The following is a 19,052-nucleotide window of genomic DNA, read 5'->3' on the forward strand; positions in this document are numbered from 1 at the left end:
GCGATACAGCAGAAGTTAACACAGCATGGTAAATCAACTACACTTCAACTTGAGAGAAAAAGATAAAAAATAACCTTTTATTTTTTAAGCATCTTGGGTGGAACCCTGGAACAGAAAGAAGACATGGAGGAAAAACACAAGAAGCCTGAATAAAGTGTAGACTTACGTTAGTGACCATGTATCAGTGTTGGTTCCTTAGCTGTGATCAAAGGACAGTGTTAATGTGAGACCTTCACAACAGTGGATATATGGGGATTCTCTGTATTATCCTTGCAACTTTATGTCTAAAAACTTTGCTGAAATAAAAAGCGTATTGACAAACAGAAAGAAAAATTATCTGAAGGTTTCTCATTGGGCTGAAGATAGAATCCAGCCTTCTTTCTCCAGCTGACAGGTGCAGGCGCCCCCCGTGGCCGGGCTGCCCTGCCTCCCGCGCCTCCGCAGCCACGCCGGCCTTCACTGGCGCGGACACAGGGCCCTTGTTCTTGGCCGCCCCTCCTCTTTTCCCGGTCCTCGTTTTTCTGCCGCCCTCCCGGCTAAGTCCTTCTCATCTTTCATGCACAGCTTCACTGCCGCCTCCTCTGAGAAGCCAGCTGGATCACAGCGAGCCCCGTCGCTCCTGCCCTTCTCCGGCTCTCTCCTCTCGCTTCCTGCACTGAGCTTACGCCGGCCTGCCTCCACTTCATGAGGTGGCTCACCTGTGCACTCCTGGCTTCCCCAGGAGAATGCATCCAACCTGTTCACAACCAGGACCCCAGCACCATGCAGGGATGGACATTTAATAAGCATCCATGTTTGTTTGTTTGTTTTTACTTTATTTATTTTAATTGGAGGCTAATTATTTTACAATCTTGTAGTGGCTGTTGCCATACACTGACCTGAGTCAGCGATGGGTGTACGTGTGTCCCCCATCCTGAACCCCCCTCCCACCTCCCTCCCCATCCCATCCCTCAGGGTCGTCCCAGTGCACCAGCCCTGAGCACCCTGTCTCATGCATTGAACCTGGACTGGCGATCTGTTTCACATATGGTAATATCCATGTTTCAATGCTATTCTCTCAGATCATCCCATCGCCTTCTCCCACAGAGTCCAAAAGTCTGTTCTTTACATCTCTGTCTCTTTTGCTGTCTCTCATATAGTCATTGTTACCATCTTTGTAAATTCTGTATATATGTGTTAATATACTATATTGGTGTTTTTCTTTCTGAGTTACTTTACTCTGTATAATAGGTTCCAGTTTCATCCACCTCATTGCTGCTGCTGCTGCTGCTGCTAAGTCGCTTCAGTCGTGTCCGACTCTGTGCGACCCCATAGACGGAAGCCCACCAGGCTCCCCAGTCCCTGGGACTCTCCAGACAAGATACTGGAGTGGTTGCCATTTCCTTCTCCAATGCATGAAAGTGAAAAGTGAAAGGGAAGTCGCTTAGTCATGTCTGACTCTTAGCGGCCCCAGAACTACAGCCCACCAGGCTCCTCCATCCATGGGATTTCCAGGCAAGAGTACTGGAGTGGGGTGCCATTGCCTTCTCCAATCCACCTCATTAGAACGATTCAAATGCATTCTTTTTAATGGCTGAGTAATACTCCATTGTGTACATGTACCACAGCTTTCTTATCCATTCATCTGCCGATGGGCATCTAGGTCGCTTCCATGTCCAGGCTATTGTAAGCAATGCTGCGATGAACTTTGGGGTACACGTGTCTCTTTCAATTCTGGTTTCCTTGGTGTGTATGCTCAGCAGTGGGAATAAGCATCCATCTTAAGGGCACATAATTGCATAATTAGGACCCACAACGTAATACAATAGTTAATATGTTTTATTCCTTGACCTTCTCCCAACTACAGTTCTGTTAAAGCACTCAAAGCAACGAGTGTAGTGTGAGGATGGAGCAAGTTCACAGGGAACAGAGAGATCACTTTTCCGTTTGTCTTTTGCCATGGAAATGAGGAACGGGCCGTGCCATCTTTGATAAATAAGCTATTGATTATTTTGCCCCAGAGTATCCCACTGAGCTGGGCTCTGCGTAGTTTGTGGAACTTTCCAGAATGAATGAAGCCCAGTGTGTTTTTGTGCTTAAGGCACATTTCTAATCATCTGTGCTGATGGAGCAGAGAACTTCCTTATTCTTGTAAGGGACGTTTTCCAAAGTCAAAGGCACCTTTCACTTACCAGGGGCGGGGGTGGGGAGCGAGGAATGGGCCTTAGGGTTTAACGAGCATGGAGTTCCAGTTTGGGATGAAGAAGTTCAGGGGGTGGCTGATGGGGATGGGTGCACGACCACGGAAGCACACTTACTGCCTCTGAACTGCACACTTGAAAAAAACGGCCAAATCGGTGAGTTTTAGATTATCTATATTTTACCACAATGAAAAGAAATCCAGTGACACACCCTTCAAGCTTGAAAGCAGTCACGATATTCTGATAGCAGAAAAGGTCAATTATACAGTAAATACAGAGTAAGATGCTGCTTTTAATTATTTTAATAAGAGCCTAGAAATAAAGATGTCAGAAACAGTGATGGATTATTTTGGAGTGGGGCTGACCTCTACTGCCTTCTTTGGGCTTCTCTGTATTTTCCCATTCGTATATTCTGCAATAACTTTTTTTGTTTGCTTTTGAAGAACTGAAAAGAGTGTATACTGATTTATTTTTGGCTGCACTGGGCCTTCGTTGCTATGCGTGGGCTTTCTCTGGTTGCGACGAGCAGGGGCTATGCTCTACTTAGGGTGCACAGGTTTCTAGGCTCTGGAGTGTGGCTCACGGGCTTAGACGCTCCGCGGCACGTGGAAACTTCCCGGACCAGGGGTCAAACCCGTGGCCCTGGCATTGGCAGGTGGATTCTTAACTCCTGGACCACAGGGACGTCCGTACCTGTTTGTCAGCACAATAAATGTTTGTATACCTTTTGTAACCAGATAAAACATAGACACACGACACCCAGAAAGTACTTGAAGCCATTGAATCGTACATTTTCAAGTGGTTCCATGTATATTTTACCCCAGTTAAAATGCTTTTTTTAAGACAGCTTAAAGATATGACGTTCCTGGTTTCCTTGAGGTTGGTATTGCCCTAATTTGCCATCATTCCTCACAAACCTACCCCACTGTGTAGTCCAGGGGAGACAGACCAGGCTTGGAAAGTGACATCAGGGGGCTGAAAGATACCAGGCAGGGGTTTAAAGGGTTCTATGTACAAAATCCAACATTTTTGCTCCTTCAGATAAGACAGAAAGTGTTCTGTAAGAGCAGGCATTTTTCTTTTTTTAAAGAGTTCACTCAGAATTTGTTATGATTCAAATTGAGGGCAAGTGAAAGCTAACCCTCCTATTTTCTACAAAGTCAAGATTGCTAAGTGTGATAGTATAAACATGATTGCAGGAGAAACAATCACAAAGCTTCAGAACATAAACTGTTTTCAGGAGCGCAGAGCTGCCACATCACTTTGACACTCATTACAAATCAGGACACATTATATTTGTGTAGTGTTTTTAACCTTCTAGAGCGTATTCGTGCTTTTAATTTATTGCACCATCCAGCGAGTCATGTAAAAGTGGCTTTTCTTTTTAGATGAGAGATGCCAGAGCTTGTTTGAAACAGGGGTGGCGGTTGGTGCCAGGGCTGTGAAGGCCTAAAGAAGGTAAGAGGGAGTGGGTAGGGGGAAGGAGAGTGTGCCTCCGCTACAGTCCCTGGGAGGTAGGAGGAGCAGGCTGCAATGTCAATACACTGGACAGGAGTGACTTTGTTAAGGGCTGTTGTCTAGGAGCCAGTGTACAGACCGAGCCTGAGTTCCCACCTGGGGCTGAGGGAGCTGGGGTGTTTATATACCACCTCCTGCCAGTCAGGCCCTCCAGGGTTGCGGGGAGTGGTACCTCCCCTGGCGGTGCGGCTTGCCCTTCTTGTGGGCAGAGGACAGGAGCTGACACCTGCGGCAGAACCTCTGTGCTCCGGACTGTAGGAGCTGAGAAGCCCCTCTGCCCTGATACTGCATGCCAACAGGAAGGGTGTTTCAGGAAAGGGCAGAAGGTATGACACAGTGCTTCTTGGAGACAGCGAATGAGCCCATCTGGGCAGTGCTGCACAGCCAGCCACAGGACTTGACGATGCATTTCAAACCAGGATGCAGCTCAGCTTCCTGTGAGCCAAGTGGTGGGGCTGCTCCAGGCTGGTGCCAAGGATGGAGGCAGACGAGACATTCTCGCTCCCGTGGGGAGCTCCCTGGGGTCAGACCGAGGCTGAAGCACTGGAGGGTCAAGCATGTGGCGTGAGGTGCCCTGATTGACCCGTGGGGAGCTCCCTGGGGGCAGACCGAGGCTGAAGCGCTGGGGGGTCAAGCGTGTGGCGTGAGGTGCCCTGATTGACCCGTGGGGAACAACCTGGCCAGGGATGCTGAGACCACACGCTCAGGCTGAGAGATGGAATGCTTCCTGCCATGTAAGTAAACCAGGATGTAACCAGCAATCGCAGCCACCATGGATGTTGAGCTGGTGAGCCCTGGGGAAGCTCAGGAAGGAAAGGATACCTGCCATCCAGCAGCCACCAGACTGCAGCCACTCTCCACGGTGAGCCCTGAGGACACTCAGGATGTGAAAACACAGGATACTGGCTGCAGATAGCTGAGGTGTGTATCAAAGGAATGATTTCAGTGAGCCAGAATCTTGCATCATCTCATACATAGTTCAGTTCAGTTGTTCAGTCATGTCCAACCCTTTGCAACCCCATGGACTGCAGCATGCCAGGCCTCCCTGTCCATCACCAATTCCCAGAGCCTACTCAAACCCATGCCATCCAACCATCTCATCCTCTGTTGTCCCCTTCTCCCCCCACCTTCGATCTTTCCCAGCATCAGGGTCTTTTCCAATGAGTCAGGTTTTCCCATAAAGTGGCCAAAGTATTGGAGTTTCAGCTTCAACATCAGTCCTTCCAAAGAACACCCAGGACTGATCTCCTTTAGGATGGACTGGTTGGATCTCCTTGCAGTCCAAGGGACTCTCAAGAGTCTTCTCCAACACCACAGTTCAAAAGCATCAATTCCTCGTCGCTCAGCTTTCTTTGTAGTCCAAGTAAGTCTCACATCCATACATGACTACAGGAAAAGCCATAGCTTTGACTAGAGGGAATTTTGTTGGCAAAGTGCTAATTTTAACTTGAGATACCTGGCTTCTTTAACAACAATCTTTTGTTGTTCCCAACTACCTGCCTTTGTGGCAAAACTCCTATATATATTCTAGCTCCTCTCCCCACCTCCTTGCAGCAGTTTCTCAGAGCTATCTGAAATGCTGTCTCCCACGCTCAGGTTCTCATTTTGTCCCCAATAAAGCTTAACTGGCAACTCTCACATTGCACATTTTTAAAAGTCTGCATGGGAAAGTCAGGTCATTTTCTTGAACTTTAGGTTCCTTTGCTATAAAATAGTGATAAGTGTGTGTCTCACAGCAGTGCTGTATCGCTTGCGTATTGCTGAGTTCCAACCACTCCAGTATGTAGTGGTTTAAACCCGCAGCCTGATGTTTTGTTCATGCATCAGTAAATTGGCCCTGTTGTCTAAAAGAAAAACAAAGACCCTGAAAGTTGAGGCTAAGCTGTGCTGTTCTCAGCTGTGTCTGATTCTTCCCACCCCAAGGGCTGCATTCTGCTAGACTCCTCTGTCCATGGAATTTTCCAGGCAAGAAAACTAGAGTGGGTTGCCATTTCCCACTCCAGGGGATCTTTCCAACCCAGGGATTGAACCTGCATCTCCTACATCTCTTGCATTGGCAGGTGGCTTCTTTACCACTGAGCCACCTGAGAAGCCTGTTATGTTTTATGTAATGGACAAACTGAGGACTTAAGCCCAGGACACAGCATCTCAGATAACTCTGAGGGACTGCTCCCAAGAGGTAAGGGAGGGAGTTCAGGAAGTATAGGAGGTTTTGCAACAAAAACCAGGTAGTCACAACACCAAAAGATTACTGTTAATTAAGGAACATTAGCTATCTCAAGTTACGGCATTTGGTGCTTTAGAGTCTGGCTCACTGTCAGTCCTTTGACATGTGCCTCCGCTGTCTGGGGCCACTACGCGCTGTGTCCTGCCCTGGATCTCCTCCATGCGCACCTCTGTGGGTGGCTTCAGGGGCTGACTGCTGGATGAGGGAGCATCCTGACTCCGTCCGGTGCTCCCTCAGGACTCGCTGTCCCGAGGGCTACAACGATGGCTTGAGGGTGGCAACGCCCTTTGTTTACTGACATGGCCGGCAATACTTTTCATTCACATCACTCTGGGCTGGGTTCAGCCAGGTGGTCTGCTGGTCTTGGCTGGGCTTGCTCGCTGGGGTGTCTGTGGTCAGTGGCTCTTGTGTTTGGCCGACTGTGGACTGGGGGAACTGATAAGCAGACCACGTGTCTCCCACGTGTCCAGGAGGCTAGCCCAGGCTTGTGCCCATGGTGGAAATCTCAGGGTTTTTAAGAGTAAGAGGGTAAACCCAGCGTCCAAGCTATTAAAAGCAAGTATTGGGGACTCCCTGGCAGTCCAGTGGTTAAGACTCAGCGTTTTCATTGTGGTGGCCCAGGTTCAACCGCTAGTCGGGGAATTAAAATCCCAGAAGCTGAATGGTGCAGCTAAAACATAGGAGAACATTATATTAAATAGAAAAAAGTAAGTGTAGAAGAATACATACATATTAAAAAAAAAAAAAAGGAAGTCTCATGGCCAGATCAAGGGTGGAGAAATTGATGGGAAGGGGAGAATTTGGCTCATTTTGCCATCTACTGGGTGGTTTTGAGAATAAAATGAAATCATATAAGCACAGCCTGCATGTGTGCATGTGAAGTCACTTCAGTCGTGTCCAACTCTGTGTGACCCTATGACATAGCCCACCGGGCTCCTCTGTCCATGGGATTCTCCAGGCAAGAATTCTGGAGTTGGTTGCCATGCCCTCCTCAAGGGGATCTTCGCAAACTAGGTATTGAATCCACATCTCTTGTGTCCCCTGCGTTGGCGGGTGGGTTCTTTACCCCTAACGCCATTAGTACTCAATAAATGTATTTTCAGTGATTGATTTCTCTCCTCCAGTTTTTTAATAACAAAGGCAGATTTTAGAATAGGTCTCAAATAATAACTTTCAATGTTGTGAAACGTCCTGCCTCCGTTTCCTCCCCTGTATTATGAGGATAATCACTTCCTGGCAGAGGTGTTCCAGGAAGGATTTGATGAGGGAATGACGGTTAAGGGTTTGCACAGAGCCCAGAGCGGGGGAATATGGTTGTCATCATTGTTGGGACAAGATCCGTGTCTCCACTGCCTCCCTGCACACACAGAAAAAGGCGACCAAGACTCCATCACTTTTTCATTTTTGTTTTATTTTGACCCACATCCCACTTGTCAAAAACCTGAGTCTGCCTGGGAGCTGTTTGTAGAGACTCGCCCTGCGGCGGTCCTCTCTTCTGGTTCCCCAGCTGCCTGTCGCCTCATCTCCTACCCCTGGGGGCACCGCCTCCTTTTGCGTTTCAGCCCCCTTTGTCCACTCCTCCTCCACTGCAGCCTCCTGTCTGCCTGGGGGGCTCCTTCTAGCTGGAGCCACAGCCTCAGGGGACTCCGAGGATAACCCTGGGGCCCCAAGTGCCTTCCAGGTAAGGATGACAAAGATGGGGCGTGCTGGGCGCCTGGCTGTGGCTTTGATTATCTGCAGGCCAGACAGCACGTGGGTCTCCCAGGTACTCTGAGGGGCTCCTACCCTCCCATCTGTACCATTGTGCACCTTCTCAAGGTTTCCAGGGGCTCTGAGCAGCCTCTGAAGCTCTTCACTGCTGTCGGATGCCCTGGGGAAATGCCTAACGCTTTGAGTCTGAGAAACTCAGGTCAGCCAGTCTCTCACCCTGTTGAAGGACTGCAGAGGTTCATCTCAAAGCCTGGATGGTCTATGCATAGCTCAAGCCTCCTCCCCCAGTCCCTAGACTTTGTTAAACAAGATGGGGCATCTGGAGCTTAAAAGTCAGACGACCTCCTTCCACGGGACCAGGCCACTACGAAAGGGCAGTGGGAGTATGAGGGATCCCTCCCCTGAGCTGGGTTAGGGCAGCCTCCCTGCAGAAGACGATGCTGCTTCTGGGACCGACCGTGGAGCAGCCCCGGGACCAGTCCTTACAGCTCCGCTCGAGGCTGGCAGTAGCAAACCCATTTGATAGATGCAGGTGTGGAGGATTGGGGAGCTTAGGACAGTTTCTTTTGAGTTCCAGTTTCAAGGATAGAGCATCATCGGCCGGTGGGGGATGGACAGGGATGAGGGGCAGGAGACAGCGGATGCCACATCCTTGGCTCTGTGCCTCACGGTAGAGGAAGGGAAAGAACGGCGTGCTGAGTGGGCAGGCCAGGGTCAAGGAAGCTTTTCAGGAGACTGAGGGTCTTTAGCAAGTGTCCTTGTGTTCACTGAGCCTCACTCTTCTCACTTGTAAAATGGGCTTGTGAGGGGAGGCGTAAAAAGCGAGCGCTCAGTGCCTGGCGTGCAGGGCGGGAACCCTTGTCTTACATTCTAGCTCCAGGAATCCCCAGGGCAGCAGGGCCTCCGGCTTCGCCCTTCCCACTGGCCATTCTCAAGGGCAGCTCTGAGCCCTGCAGTAAGAGCGGGGCCCAGGCCCCAGGCAGGCAACTGCTGCGGTGCTATGGTTGTTTCAGCAACCTGGTTCTTCCAGACAGAACTGCTTCTCTTGTAAATATTGATGGAGGCCTCAGACAGAGAGGAACGCGAAAACAAAGGGTGCTTTATTTATGACGGAAAAAGAAACCCACAGGGAAAAAAAAAATATCTACAGGCCTGACGGAGGGGGAATGTTTAAATAAACCATGGCAGGTCCACTGGATGGAATATTGTGCAACTATTGAAATGATGTTTACCGAGGGTTTGTAATAACACGGGAAAATGCTTATTCTATAACGCTAAGTTAAAAAAAAAGGGAAGCAACTGAATTGTATATTCAGCATAATCACACCGAGGCAAAAATCAAGCCAAAGAAAAATCACACACAGGAAAACAGACCAGAGGGACCCACACCACAGCGGGGGTTTGTCTTTGGGTGGAAAATTGGGGAGTTTTTTTAATACCTTTCTCTATTTTCCAGTTTTTTTCTATAATGGCATGGTTGGCCTAATGTGCAAAACAACTCGAACTTAAGGTTTTTGTTTTCCTAAAGAAGAAAGAACTCACATTAGGAAAGAAGGACAGATGAGCCATGGAGAAAGCCAAGCGACACACAGGCCACTCTGAGGCCGAGGGCGAGAGGACAGCGGACACGGCTACTGAAGAGGCCAGTGGAGATCCTGGACTCTGCCAGCACGGAGCCACACGGGCTGGCTGACGTATTCAGATGGGGCATCGTGTGTTATTCTGACCCTCTCTCCTAAATGCGTATACTTCCCCGGTGGCTCAGACGGTAGTGTCTGCCTGCAATGTGGGAGACCTGGGTTTGAGCCCTGGGTTGGGAAGATCCCCTGGAGGAGGAAATGACGACCCACTCCAGTGCTCTTGCCTGGAAAATTCCATGGACGGAGGGGCCTGGTGGGCTACAGTCCATGGGGTCGCAAAGAGACGAACACGACTGAGCGACTTCAGTACCTAAATGTGTAAACTCTGCTTCTCTCTGGGGAATGTAGCTTACCTCCAGCCAAGGCCCCTCTCTCAAGAATGTCAGTGTAACGGGACTCTCTCCTTTATAGGTAAAGGTGGAAGCAGAAGAGCTGAGCTCCTGCCCTCCTCACGCACCAAGATGGAGCGCCTGGGAGACAGTCCTGCTCTCCGCCCCCACTGGCATGGCAAAGCCCTTCAGGAGGCAGGCCAGCCCTCCTGGCCCGGAGCCCTGGTCTCTGCAGGATGCCCCCTCAGGGCTCTGCACAGCCTCGACTGGTCAGGGAGCCTGCTCGCACCACCCCACTGCCCCTCCTTCTCTCCTCTGCCGACTGTGTGCAGCATGGCTGCTGTTTGTTTCTTTATGTACTTGCTTTTTTTTTTTTTAACTGCCTGTTCTCCATAGCCAGAGTGCGAGCTCCACGAGGACAGGGATGTGCTGTGTCTCTAACACCCGGAGTAGCGCCTGGTTTAAACATTCTGTAAATGAATCCTGGGGCTTCCCCGGTGGCTCAGTGCTAAAGAATCTGCCTGCCAATGCAGGAGACATGGGTCTGATCCTGGGTGGAGAAGATCCTCTGGAGAAGGAAATGGCAACCCACTCCAGAATTCTTGCCTAGGAAATCCCATGGGCAGAGGAGCCTGGCGGGCTACAGTCCATGGGGTCGCAAAGAGTCAGACACGACTGAGCAACAACAAAATGAACCCTAACTGTCACAGCCCCAGGTGGTCTTTGCAGGCCCCCGGACTACCTTGCCCTGACAGCTTTCATCCCTAAATCCAGCTCTGGAGACCCAGGCCAGGAACGCACTAGCCCTGATCTGCTGGTAATGACTTCCTGGGCCCCGTGCTGAAATAGCTCTGAGGCCATGGAAAGAGCTCAACAAGAAAGGACACGGCGATCGGTCAGGGATGTCTGCCGTGGGAGCGCGGGAGGCAGACGAGACGCGCGGCACCACTCTGTCTCAGCCTCGGCCCGAGTCTCAGCTCTCCCTTGGTCACGAAGAACACGGCCACCACCACTGGTCTGGAGCCAGCTTTGCTGCTCAACCCCTTGATCCGTTTCCCTAGTCCCTGCGGTATGTATGTGACGGGCTTCTGAAGGTTTTCCCAGAGCGAGCCCTAGCTCTCACCCTTGGCTTGGAGCCTTCCCCCATGCCCTACCCAGCTCGGCTGAGGTCTTGTCCTCTGCCTGGCTCCTTATCGGAGGCCTGCCTCTGGCCTGGATCTGGTTCTACCTGTTCCGGCTCCCAGATGGGGCTCTCCACCCTTTCCCCTGCCGGGCATCACGTCTCCCCTCCCCTCCGGGTCCCTGGGAGGTCCATGAACACATGCTGACTATGAACTTGAGCATGGCCTTGGTGGTCGAGTGGGTTTGGAGAGGCAGTCACTCTCCCAGACTCCAGCCATAGTCTCAGCTATCTTTCCTCCCCCAGCTTCCAGCCTAGAAATAAACTAAGCTGCCTCACCTCCCAAGCCCTAGAATAGGAAAGGTGGGCTTCTGAGGTCCAAGGAAAGGTTTCATCTCTACACCAACCTCCTCTGGTTCTTTGTTCCAATCCCTCCTCTTCCAAAAAGACCCCCAGCTCAGTCCCAGCAGCTGCAGGGACACAAGCTCCTGCCAGGTGCTCACCTTTATCCCCCAGGCAGAGCAGGACACAGATTGTCCTTCCCGTTTTCAAGACAGGGATGCCAAAGTCTGAGCACTCCCACCTCCCCACCTGTCAGGCCCACCGAGGCGCACCTGCCTTCTCTTCCTCTTTCCTGATGCCGCCGCTCACTTCAGAAGTAGTCCCGGGTCTCCTGGCTTCCGGCTGGTACCAAGAGCATGACTGCTTTCCTGTCGGTATATGCATCTCCCTTGGAGATGGATCAGCGCCATGGTAATAGATTGGACTAGTCTCTCTCCCTTCCTTCTGGGAAGAAGAGGTAACTTCCCAAGGGTGGAAGCTTTCCTCCCTTTGAGAATTTGCCAAACCTGCTGTGAAAGGAGGACCCAGTCTCTCGGTGCAGCAGGAGAACTTGCTGGTCCCTCAGCTCCACCGTGGGCCTGCCCCTCCCTGGCCTGCTCCTGTCTGATGAGGCAGACCAGGCGACCACAGGCTCAGGGAAGGCAAAGGATGCTATCACCTCTCACCCCCTGGAAGGGCTGCCCCCAGCTCCCAAGGTGAGGGCTGAGTCGCATCAGTGGCTGTACTGTGAAGGGTTCTGAGATCTGGGGAGAGAGTGTGGTGGTCAAATAACAATGGGCCCAGCAGGAGGGTGGCCCTTGGATCACATTTATTTTTTCCTTGCCATCAACTGTATTCTCAGTAGACCCTGCAAGCAGATGTCCCTTTATAAATGGATGCTAAACGTGGAGGCTTCTCCTCTTTCCAGTATACTGGAATTCCATGTAATGAGGAAAAGCAAAGTGGGCTTCGGTCAATTCACTCTGCATGCAAGAGTTCCCGTGGGCGGCTTCAACTGGCGCTCTGCTGCTCCTCCAGCCATCGCTCCCTCTGGCTAGGCCCCTTGGGGCTCCCCGGGCTTGTCCTAGTCCTGCTGAACAGCCCCCCTCAATTTTCTCCACCTGTGTGTGTTCCAGGGGCTTCTGGAGGTTGGGGCTCAGTGGCCAATGGTTAGGAAGAGGCCCTGGTGGCTTAGAGAGGGCTGGCCCAGATCCAGCAGGGTCAGCTTGAGGGGTCACTGGGAGTCAAAAAACCTCTGGAACCGTGCCTGTGATAAGGCTGTGCTCCTGAACTTTGCTAGGATCCTGGTACCCCCCTCCCCACCAAATTCAGACCTCAAGCAAGGTGGTGGTCAACCCTGCAGACATGGGCACCCTGGGCCTCAGAACATCAGTCCTCTGTTTCATTTTCACACTAGGGTGGCTGCCCAAAGAGGGCAAAGACGCAGCTAAGAAGCCCAGACTGTGGAGGAGATGGGACTGAAATTCACCTCTTGCCGGCCAGATTCCCCTGCGCCCCGATCTCCCAGAAATGGCCCATGCCGCGATGGGTAGGGGGTGTTTTTCCGTCTAGTCTTGCAGAAGGAGCCCAGCAGACGGGCTACTAGACCCTGGTCTGGGGCACATCAGGACCGGGCAAGGTCAGGACGGTGGGCAGGAGGGTGCCCTGCGGGGAGGGGAAGGCCTGCCGCATTTCGGGCACAAACCTGGGCGAGATGCTGTCGGCCAGGAAGCGCAGCGTGCGCCGGCGCCCCACGCAGTAGACGAGCTCGTCCACCACGGCGCACTGGAAGGCCTCGGGGTACGGCGTCCGGTACGTGGCGCACTCGTACCAGAGGCGGGCGCTGGCGCTGCAGCGGTACACGCTGATGCCCAGGCTGCGGTTGAGGTCGAAGCGATAGAGGAAGCCTCTGACCGCCACCATCTCGGCCGTGCGGTCCCTGCCGCCCCCGGTGGGCGCGGCGCGCCAGCGCTGCTCCCGGACAGAGAAGCGCAGCAGCAGGTAGCGCAGCGAGCCCCCGGTGACGAAGAGCTCGCCCCCGCTCGCCGCCGCCGTGTGCGCCAGGGCGAAGGTGTCCTTGGGCAGCGGCGGCGCAAAGGTCCAGCGGTCCAGGCGAGGGTCGTAGCGTTCCACCGTGTTCAGACACTCGCCCCCGACGGCGTACAGCTGTCCGTCCAGGGCCACCAGCCGGCAGTGCGGCCGCGCCTGGTTCAGGGGGCACACCTCGCTCCAGATGTCCGTCAGCGGGTTGTAGCAGAAGACGCGGTTGGAGGGCTGGAGCCCGGAGCCCTGGCAGCCGGACACCAGGAAGAGGTAATTGAAGAGACTGCAGATGGCACAGCCCCGGGACACAGCCTCGGGCGGCAGGCGGGCCAGCGGGCGCCAGGCGTCCCGCTCATCGTCGTAGCAGCAGAGGCGGCCGGAGCCGTCCTGGGGGCACACGTCGGCCACCACGAGGTGCTCGCGCCCCCGGAGCCGGCGCTGGAGGACCAGCTCCCGCTCCGCCCCGCTCAGGCGCCCGTAGATGTCGGGGCTCCGCAGGACCTGGAGGTAGTTGTCCCTCATCACCTTGTAGGCGGCCTCCTTCAGGGGCTCCAGTTTCTTCCTCTTGGCAAAGGCCAGCGCCTGGTAGCAATTGCCCAGATCCAGGTGGACCTCTAGGGCTGATCCAGGGCTGAGCGGGGGGTGGAAGAAACTGGTGCCAGCCACAGAGTGCACGTGGGGCTTCCCGCGGCTTCCGGCTGAGCTGGACTCAGGAGAATCCTGGGACGTGGGGCGGGTGGGCGCGGCTCTCTGGTCTGGGCAGGATGGAGCAGCGTCCCCAAAGCTATCGAGCTGTAGCTGAAACTCCGGGTTCTCCAGGATCTGAAGGAGGCTCTCCTTGCGGCTGAAGCCTCGCGTGGAGCCGGAGGGGTCAGACCCGGGGGAGGCAGCGGTCTCCTGTCGGCCTTCTCCGTCACCAGCAGGCCGTCCAGACGCTATCCTTGTTCCCAGGGGGCCTGACACTGACTCAGGGGCTGGAGCCCCTGCCGAGGCGGCTGTTCCGGGGGCCAGCCTGCTCCTGGAGGTGGCCTGAGAGGTGTACTCCACGTGGTAATCGTACACCTTGCCCTTCAGCCTGGGCCTGATCCCCTCCACCTTCTCCGGTATGAAATTCTCCTCTACTCGAACCCGGGCCATGGACGAGAAGGTGTAGGAAGCGTCGGAGGCGCCCTCCCGCTGACGCAGGGCCAGGCCCAGGTCTGAGGCAGCCTGGAGGGCCGCTGCCTCCTCCCTGTGGACCCCTGACGCGTGGGTAAAGACCCAGGTGTTGTTCATGTCGCACTGGCCTTCACGGTGGGCCACCTCACCTTCATGGGGGGATTCCTGCTCCCCGCTCCCTGGATGCTTGGGGGGTCCACTGTCCTGCCTGGGAGTGAGCTCACCACCCACACGGCCGCTCTCCATGGCAGGGAGGCCAGCTGGGGGGCTTGGGGGTTCGCTGCACTGATGGGGGCGATGGGGCAGCTCGGGCTTACCGTCCACAGCTGTTCCGGCTTCCTGGTCTCCGCACCGAGGAGCTGGCAGGTCAGAGTCCGGGCACTGCCCAGCGTGCTCCTCTCCAGCATGTTTCCTCCCAGCTTTCCCAGCCTCTCCAGCTTCTGAGGTTGCAGATGAAGCTCCGGTGGCCGGGACTCTGGAGGCCTCCGTCCTCTCCCAGCTGCAGCCTGGCGGTCCTGTGGTCCCCTTGCTTCCCCTTCGGCGTCTCAGGTCCCACCATGGTGCCCCGGGAACAGCCTCCTGGGCGGCAGGCTGCCCGGAGCCCCCTCCCTCCGCCTCAGCCTCGGCCTTGGCGTCCGCCCCCCGCGGCAGGGCCTGGGCTGGCCTGGACTTGTACAGCTTGTAGGCTGCGGTCAGCAGGAGCAGGGCAGCGGCAGACAGCACCAGCTGGCCCGTCAGCTGCATGTCCAGATGCCAGTCCTGGGCCTCTGCTCCTCCTCCTCTGGGGAGCATGTTCCCAAGCAGACCTGGGGCAGAGGAATGTCAAGAATCCGATTAATGATTGCCCAATAGGGGACGGTTCCCGGTTCCTGCCGGCCTGAGTGGGAGGGGGTTTGGGGCGAGCTCTGGCTGGGCCGGTGAAGAATTGAAGCAAAGGTGACTTTTGAGCTGGCAGAGTTGGCCACCGAGGCCCGGGGCTGGCAGAGTGAGGTGGCTGGCCTCCCTGGGATCCTTCGGTGCTTTTCCCTGGGGGTGGGAGGCATCTGCCCGGAGGAGGCTGAGCTTGTGATCACCACCCACGCCAGCTGCGGCCGGAGGGGGCTGGGCACGTCCAGCGGGCACTCGAAGAGGGAGGAAGCTCTCGGTCAAACAGTCACCCGATGCTAGGGAACGCTCGGGGTGGGAGATTGTTTGTGTCTGTCCTGTTTTCTCTTTTGCAAATCCGCTGGGCTGGGAGGTTGGGTGTGGTGAGCTGAGGAGCAGGTGGCGCCACGGCAGGTGTGGTGAGAGATCCTTCTGGGTCTGCGCTCTTCCTGTTGAGGTCGGTGGGTCCCCACGGCGGGGTCGGTCTGCAGTCAGCAGCCAGGGAGGCGGAGCCGGGAGCTGGGCCAAGCCCCCTGACCTGGCTCCTGAATGACTCTGCCCTCCTTCCCTGCCTGATGAGGTGCCTGAGAAAACCAGCCTTGGGGTTGGAGTTGGGGGGAAACACGGTGTTTGTACCTAGATCAGGGACAAACATGAGGCTCATCCTCACGCTTGGAACCAGACAGCCTCACACAGTCAGAGGCTGCGGGAGCCTCACTCGCCTCCCGTCGCAGCAGTGCCTGGCTCTGCCGCCAAGCTGTGTGACCTCAGGCAAGTCAGTCCACCTCTCTCTGCCTCCGTTTCTTCATCTGAAAAGATGGGGCTAACAGCCCCTCGTAGGTTGTGGTGAGAGCAAGACGGGTCGGTGCGTGTAAAGGGTGCAGGGCCGAGCTCCCGTGTAAAGGCTTGGTCGGTGTCGACCACTCCTCCTCCTCCTCTTCCTCGCGTCGGCGCCATCGTCATTCGGGTCGGTGCGTGTAAAGGGCGCGGGGCCGAGCTCCCGTGTAAAGGCTTGGTCGGTGTCGACCACTCCTCCTCCTCCTCTTTCTCGCCGTCGTCATTCGTGTGAATCGCCATCGGCTGGACCTTTGGAGGCACTGGCGTGACTCTGCCCCTCCCCAGACTCAGGGCCTTCCGGGGTCCCCAGAGGCCAGGATGGGGGTCTCAGCCTCACGCTGCCTGTGGATGCCGAGGGTGCCGGTGGGTGGGCCCGCCGCTGCCTGGTCCCCCGATGCCAGAGACGCTGTCACTCTCCACTTCCAAGTGTTGGCATTTAGCTTAAAAATGAGAATAAGAGCCACTCTGTGGAACAGGAACGTGTTTGGAGGAATTTGGCTCCGAAGCCTTGACTTGAGGAGAAAAGCGTGATTCCTTACTATGCTGTTCACAACTCCCCCGTGCTCCCATCTGTTCACCTTCCACGGTCATCTCCTGATTGCCCCCTGCATGCCGCCATCTGGGCTGGGGCGCAGGCCGCCTTCCCCTGTCTTTGCTGGTCCGACCCTCAGGGTCAGGTCAAAGGCTGCCTCCTGTACCTCCTTCCCAGCGCCTCCATCCTTCCGGCATCATCTTTTCTTTGCTTCTTGTTCTCCTGTTCTTTCACTCGCCCCTTTCAGCCTTCATCACGTGGGCTGTGGCTCCAAGTACACTCCGTTCTGCTTGCTGGATTCTACGTCTCCAGGGAAGCTCAACGTTGGGGCCTGAGGCACCACTGGGACAAAAGCCAAGCTGATTGTGCCTTCCACCGGGAGGATATGGGTGGACGCTCTGGATGACTCACACTATCCCGTTTGGGGAAAAGAATTGTGATCCCCTTTTTATGGCAGCTCCAAGGGCATGTCAATTTGCCTGCAAATGAGGACTTCTACCTTTTGTTTCCAGACTCCAGACTTTTACAGACCTGAGTTCGTCCAACAGGTATGACTGCTCTGGGAGTCAGAAGTTTTCAGCCTGTCCCACTGGTGACCTCTCTGAGAGAGTGTTGTTTCCTCTCTTTCCATCTCTGTCAAAATAGTGATTCACCATGATTTTTAGAAACACAGATTGCCAAGCTCCGCCCCCAGATTTTACGATTCAGTGGGTTCCGTGTGGCTTCCAGGAAATCCTCATTTTTAAAAATCATCTCAGGAGATTTCCAGTGGGTAGAGGAATGAAAAGTCAGTCGGTTTTCTTTATTCGTCTGCTGGGTGATGGGTGAGTAGTTGGTTGCCCTCTGTACCACCCAGGTGAGTATCGGGCAAGGGGAATGAGTCCTGGGTACTTTGCACGAGTGAGGTCTTCCTGGGCATCCACGGAGGTGGGTATTGTCCTCACCCTTATTTTACAGGTGGGGAAATGGAGGCTCAGAGAGATCATGCACCAATGTCAACTGAGGTTGTCAGCGGCAGAGTCTTGATTTATAGCCAGGTGTCTCTAACCGCAAGGCCCGTTTGTCTTCCTCTGGGACAGAGAGGATGAGTTATAAAGGAGAATTAAAATGATTTGTCCAGTGGTGAAATCAGGGCTTTGGAGACTGGCTTGGGTCCCCCCAGGGGCCAGGCCACCATTCCCGCAGTCAGGGCGGCTCTGCGCATCTCCCTCCTGAGAGAGGAGACTGCATACCCGCCCTGGTCTGCTGTGGCCTGGCATTGACCTCTCAGATGCCACCAAGCACGCAGGGCCTCAGCTCCTTAGAGGGGCTGCTTCCCACCCAACAAAGGCTTCATGCGTCCTGGAGTCCACCCCTCCAGCTCTGCCTTCAAGCCTTTGAGTCAGACAGTTGCTCTTTCCATTTGAACTGTGCTCCCGGATGTTAGATGTAGCCAGGCCAGACCCCTGGGTGGCCAGGGGAAAGTGCAATGGCCCCTGGGAACAGAAGACACAGTCCCAGCCCCGGGGAAGGACCTCCCTGCAGGTCTGGAAGCTGGTGCATACGCCTGAGACACAGTCAAGCCACAGTGCATCACAGTGGAAACATTAACACGGAGATTTGTCAACAGGTGTTCATGGCAAAGTAGACCAGACTAGACTGGATGGCCAGGGAGTCTGGAGCAAGGGGTGTCGGAAGAGAGGTCAGGAGAGAATTCCAGAAAGGTGTTTAGCCTTGAGTATGCATACAAAGAAAGAGGGGGCATAGACAGATTGACTGCGTGCGTATGTATTAAGTCACTTCAGTCGTGTTCAACTCTGTGCAACCCTATGGACCGTAGTCTGCCGGGCTCCTCTGTCCATGGAATTCTTCAGGCAAGAATACTAGAGTGGGATGCTGTGACCTCCTCCGAGGGATCTTCCCAACACAGGGATGGAACGCAGGTATCCTGCATTGTAGGCGGATTCTTAACCTACTGAGCCGCCTGGGAGACCTGGGCTGATGGATTGACGTGACTGATATTTACCAGATGTTGGCCGTATACCAGGCCCTTATGCTGGTGCAGGGACCAGGGTGAAGGAGCATGAGGGTGGAGGGAGGTGGCACTGGCGTGAACCCCGGCTCAGCAGTTCCTTCGTTGGAGGGTGGAGGTAACACCTGTGAAACATCTGAGCCCAGAGGAGACCTTCGTTAAAGGAGGCTTCCCCCTGCACGCCCTCCATTCTGGTCCTCAGTGACCACCGCCACCTGAGATTGTTATAAAATGTAGGCTTTATTATTATTCAGGCAGGACGAGAAGGGGGCGGCAGAGGATGAGATGGCTGGATGGTGTCACCGGCTCAATGGACATGAGCTTGAACAACCTTCAGGAGATAGTGAAGGACAGGGAATCCTGGCGTGCTGCAGCCCACGGGGTCACAGAGAGGTGGACACAACTTAGTGGCTGGACAATAACATGCTGAGGCCAACAGATCGGGAGGTGCGGCTACTGGAAAGACGGCTTGTTGTTCATAGTTCTCTAGAGGAGCCCCATCCAAGTGCCATTCAGGGCCGTGTGAGGAAGCACCAGGGCCAGCAGGAGGCGGAGCGGGGAG

The 19,052-nt window shown here is 54.5% G+C and overlaps 1 protein-coding gene across 1 annotated transcript; it reads right to left on the reverse strand.

Moving 5' to 3' along the window:
* Positions 1-2,337: 2,337 nt before the first annotated feature.
* Positions 2,338-15,070, reverse strand: KLHDC7A (kelch domain containing 7A). Its single transcript, XM_005203361.5, has one exon. The coding sequence runs from the start codon at positions 15,036-15,038 to the stop codon at positions 12,648-12,650; it is 2,391 nt and encodes a 796-aa protein (XP_005203418.2). The 5' UTR covers positions 15,039-15,070; the 3' UTR covers positions 2,338-12,647.
* Between the last annotated feature and the right edge of the window lie 3,982 nt (positions 15,071-19,052).

Source organism: Bos taurus, chromosome 2 (assembly GCF_002263795.3).
Source record: "Bos taurus isolate L1 Dominette 01449 registration number 42190680 breed Hereford chromosome 2, ARS-UCD2.0, whole genome shotgun sequence".
Taxonomy (NCBI): Eukaryota; Metazoa; Chordata; class Mammalia; order Artiodactyla; family Bovidae; genus Bos; species Bos taurus.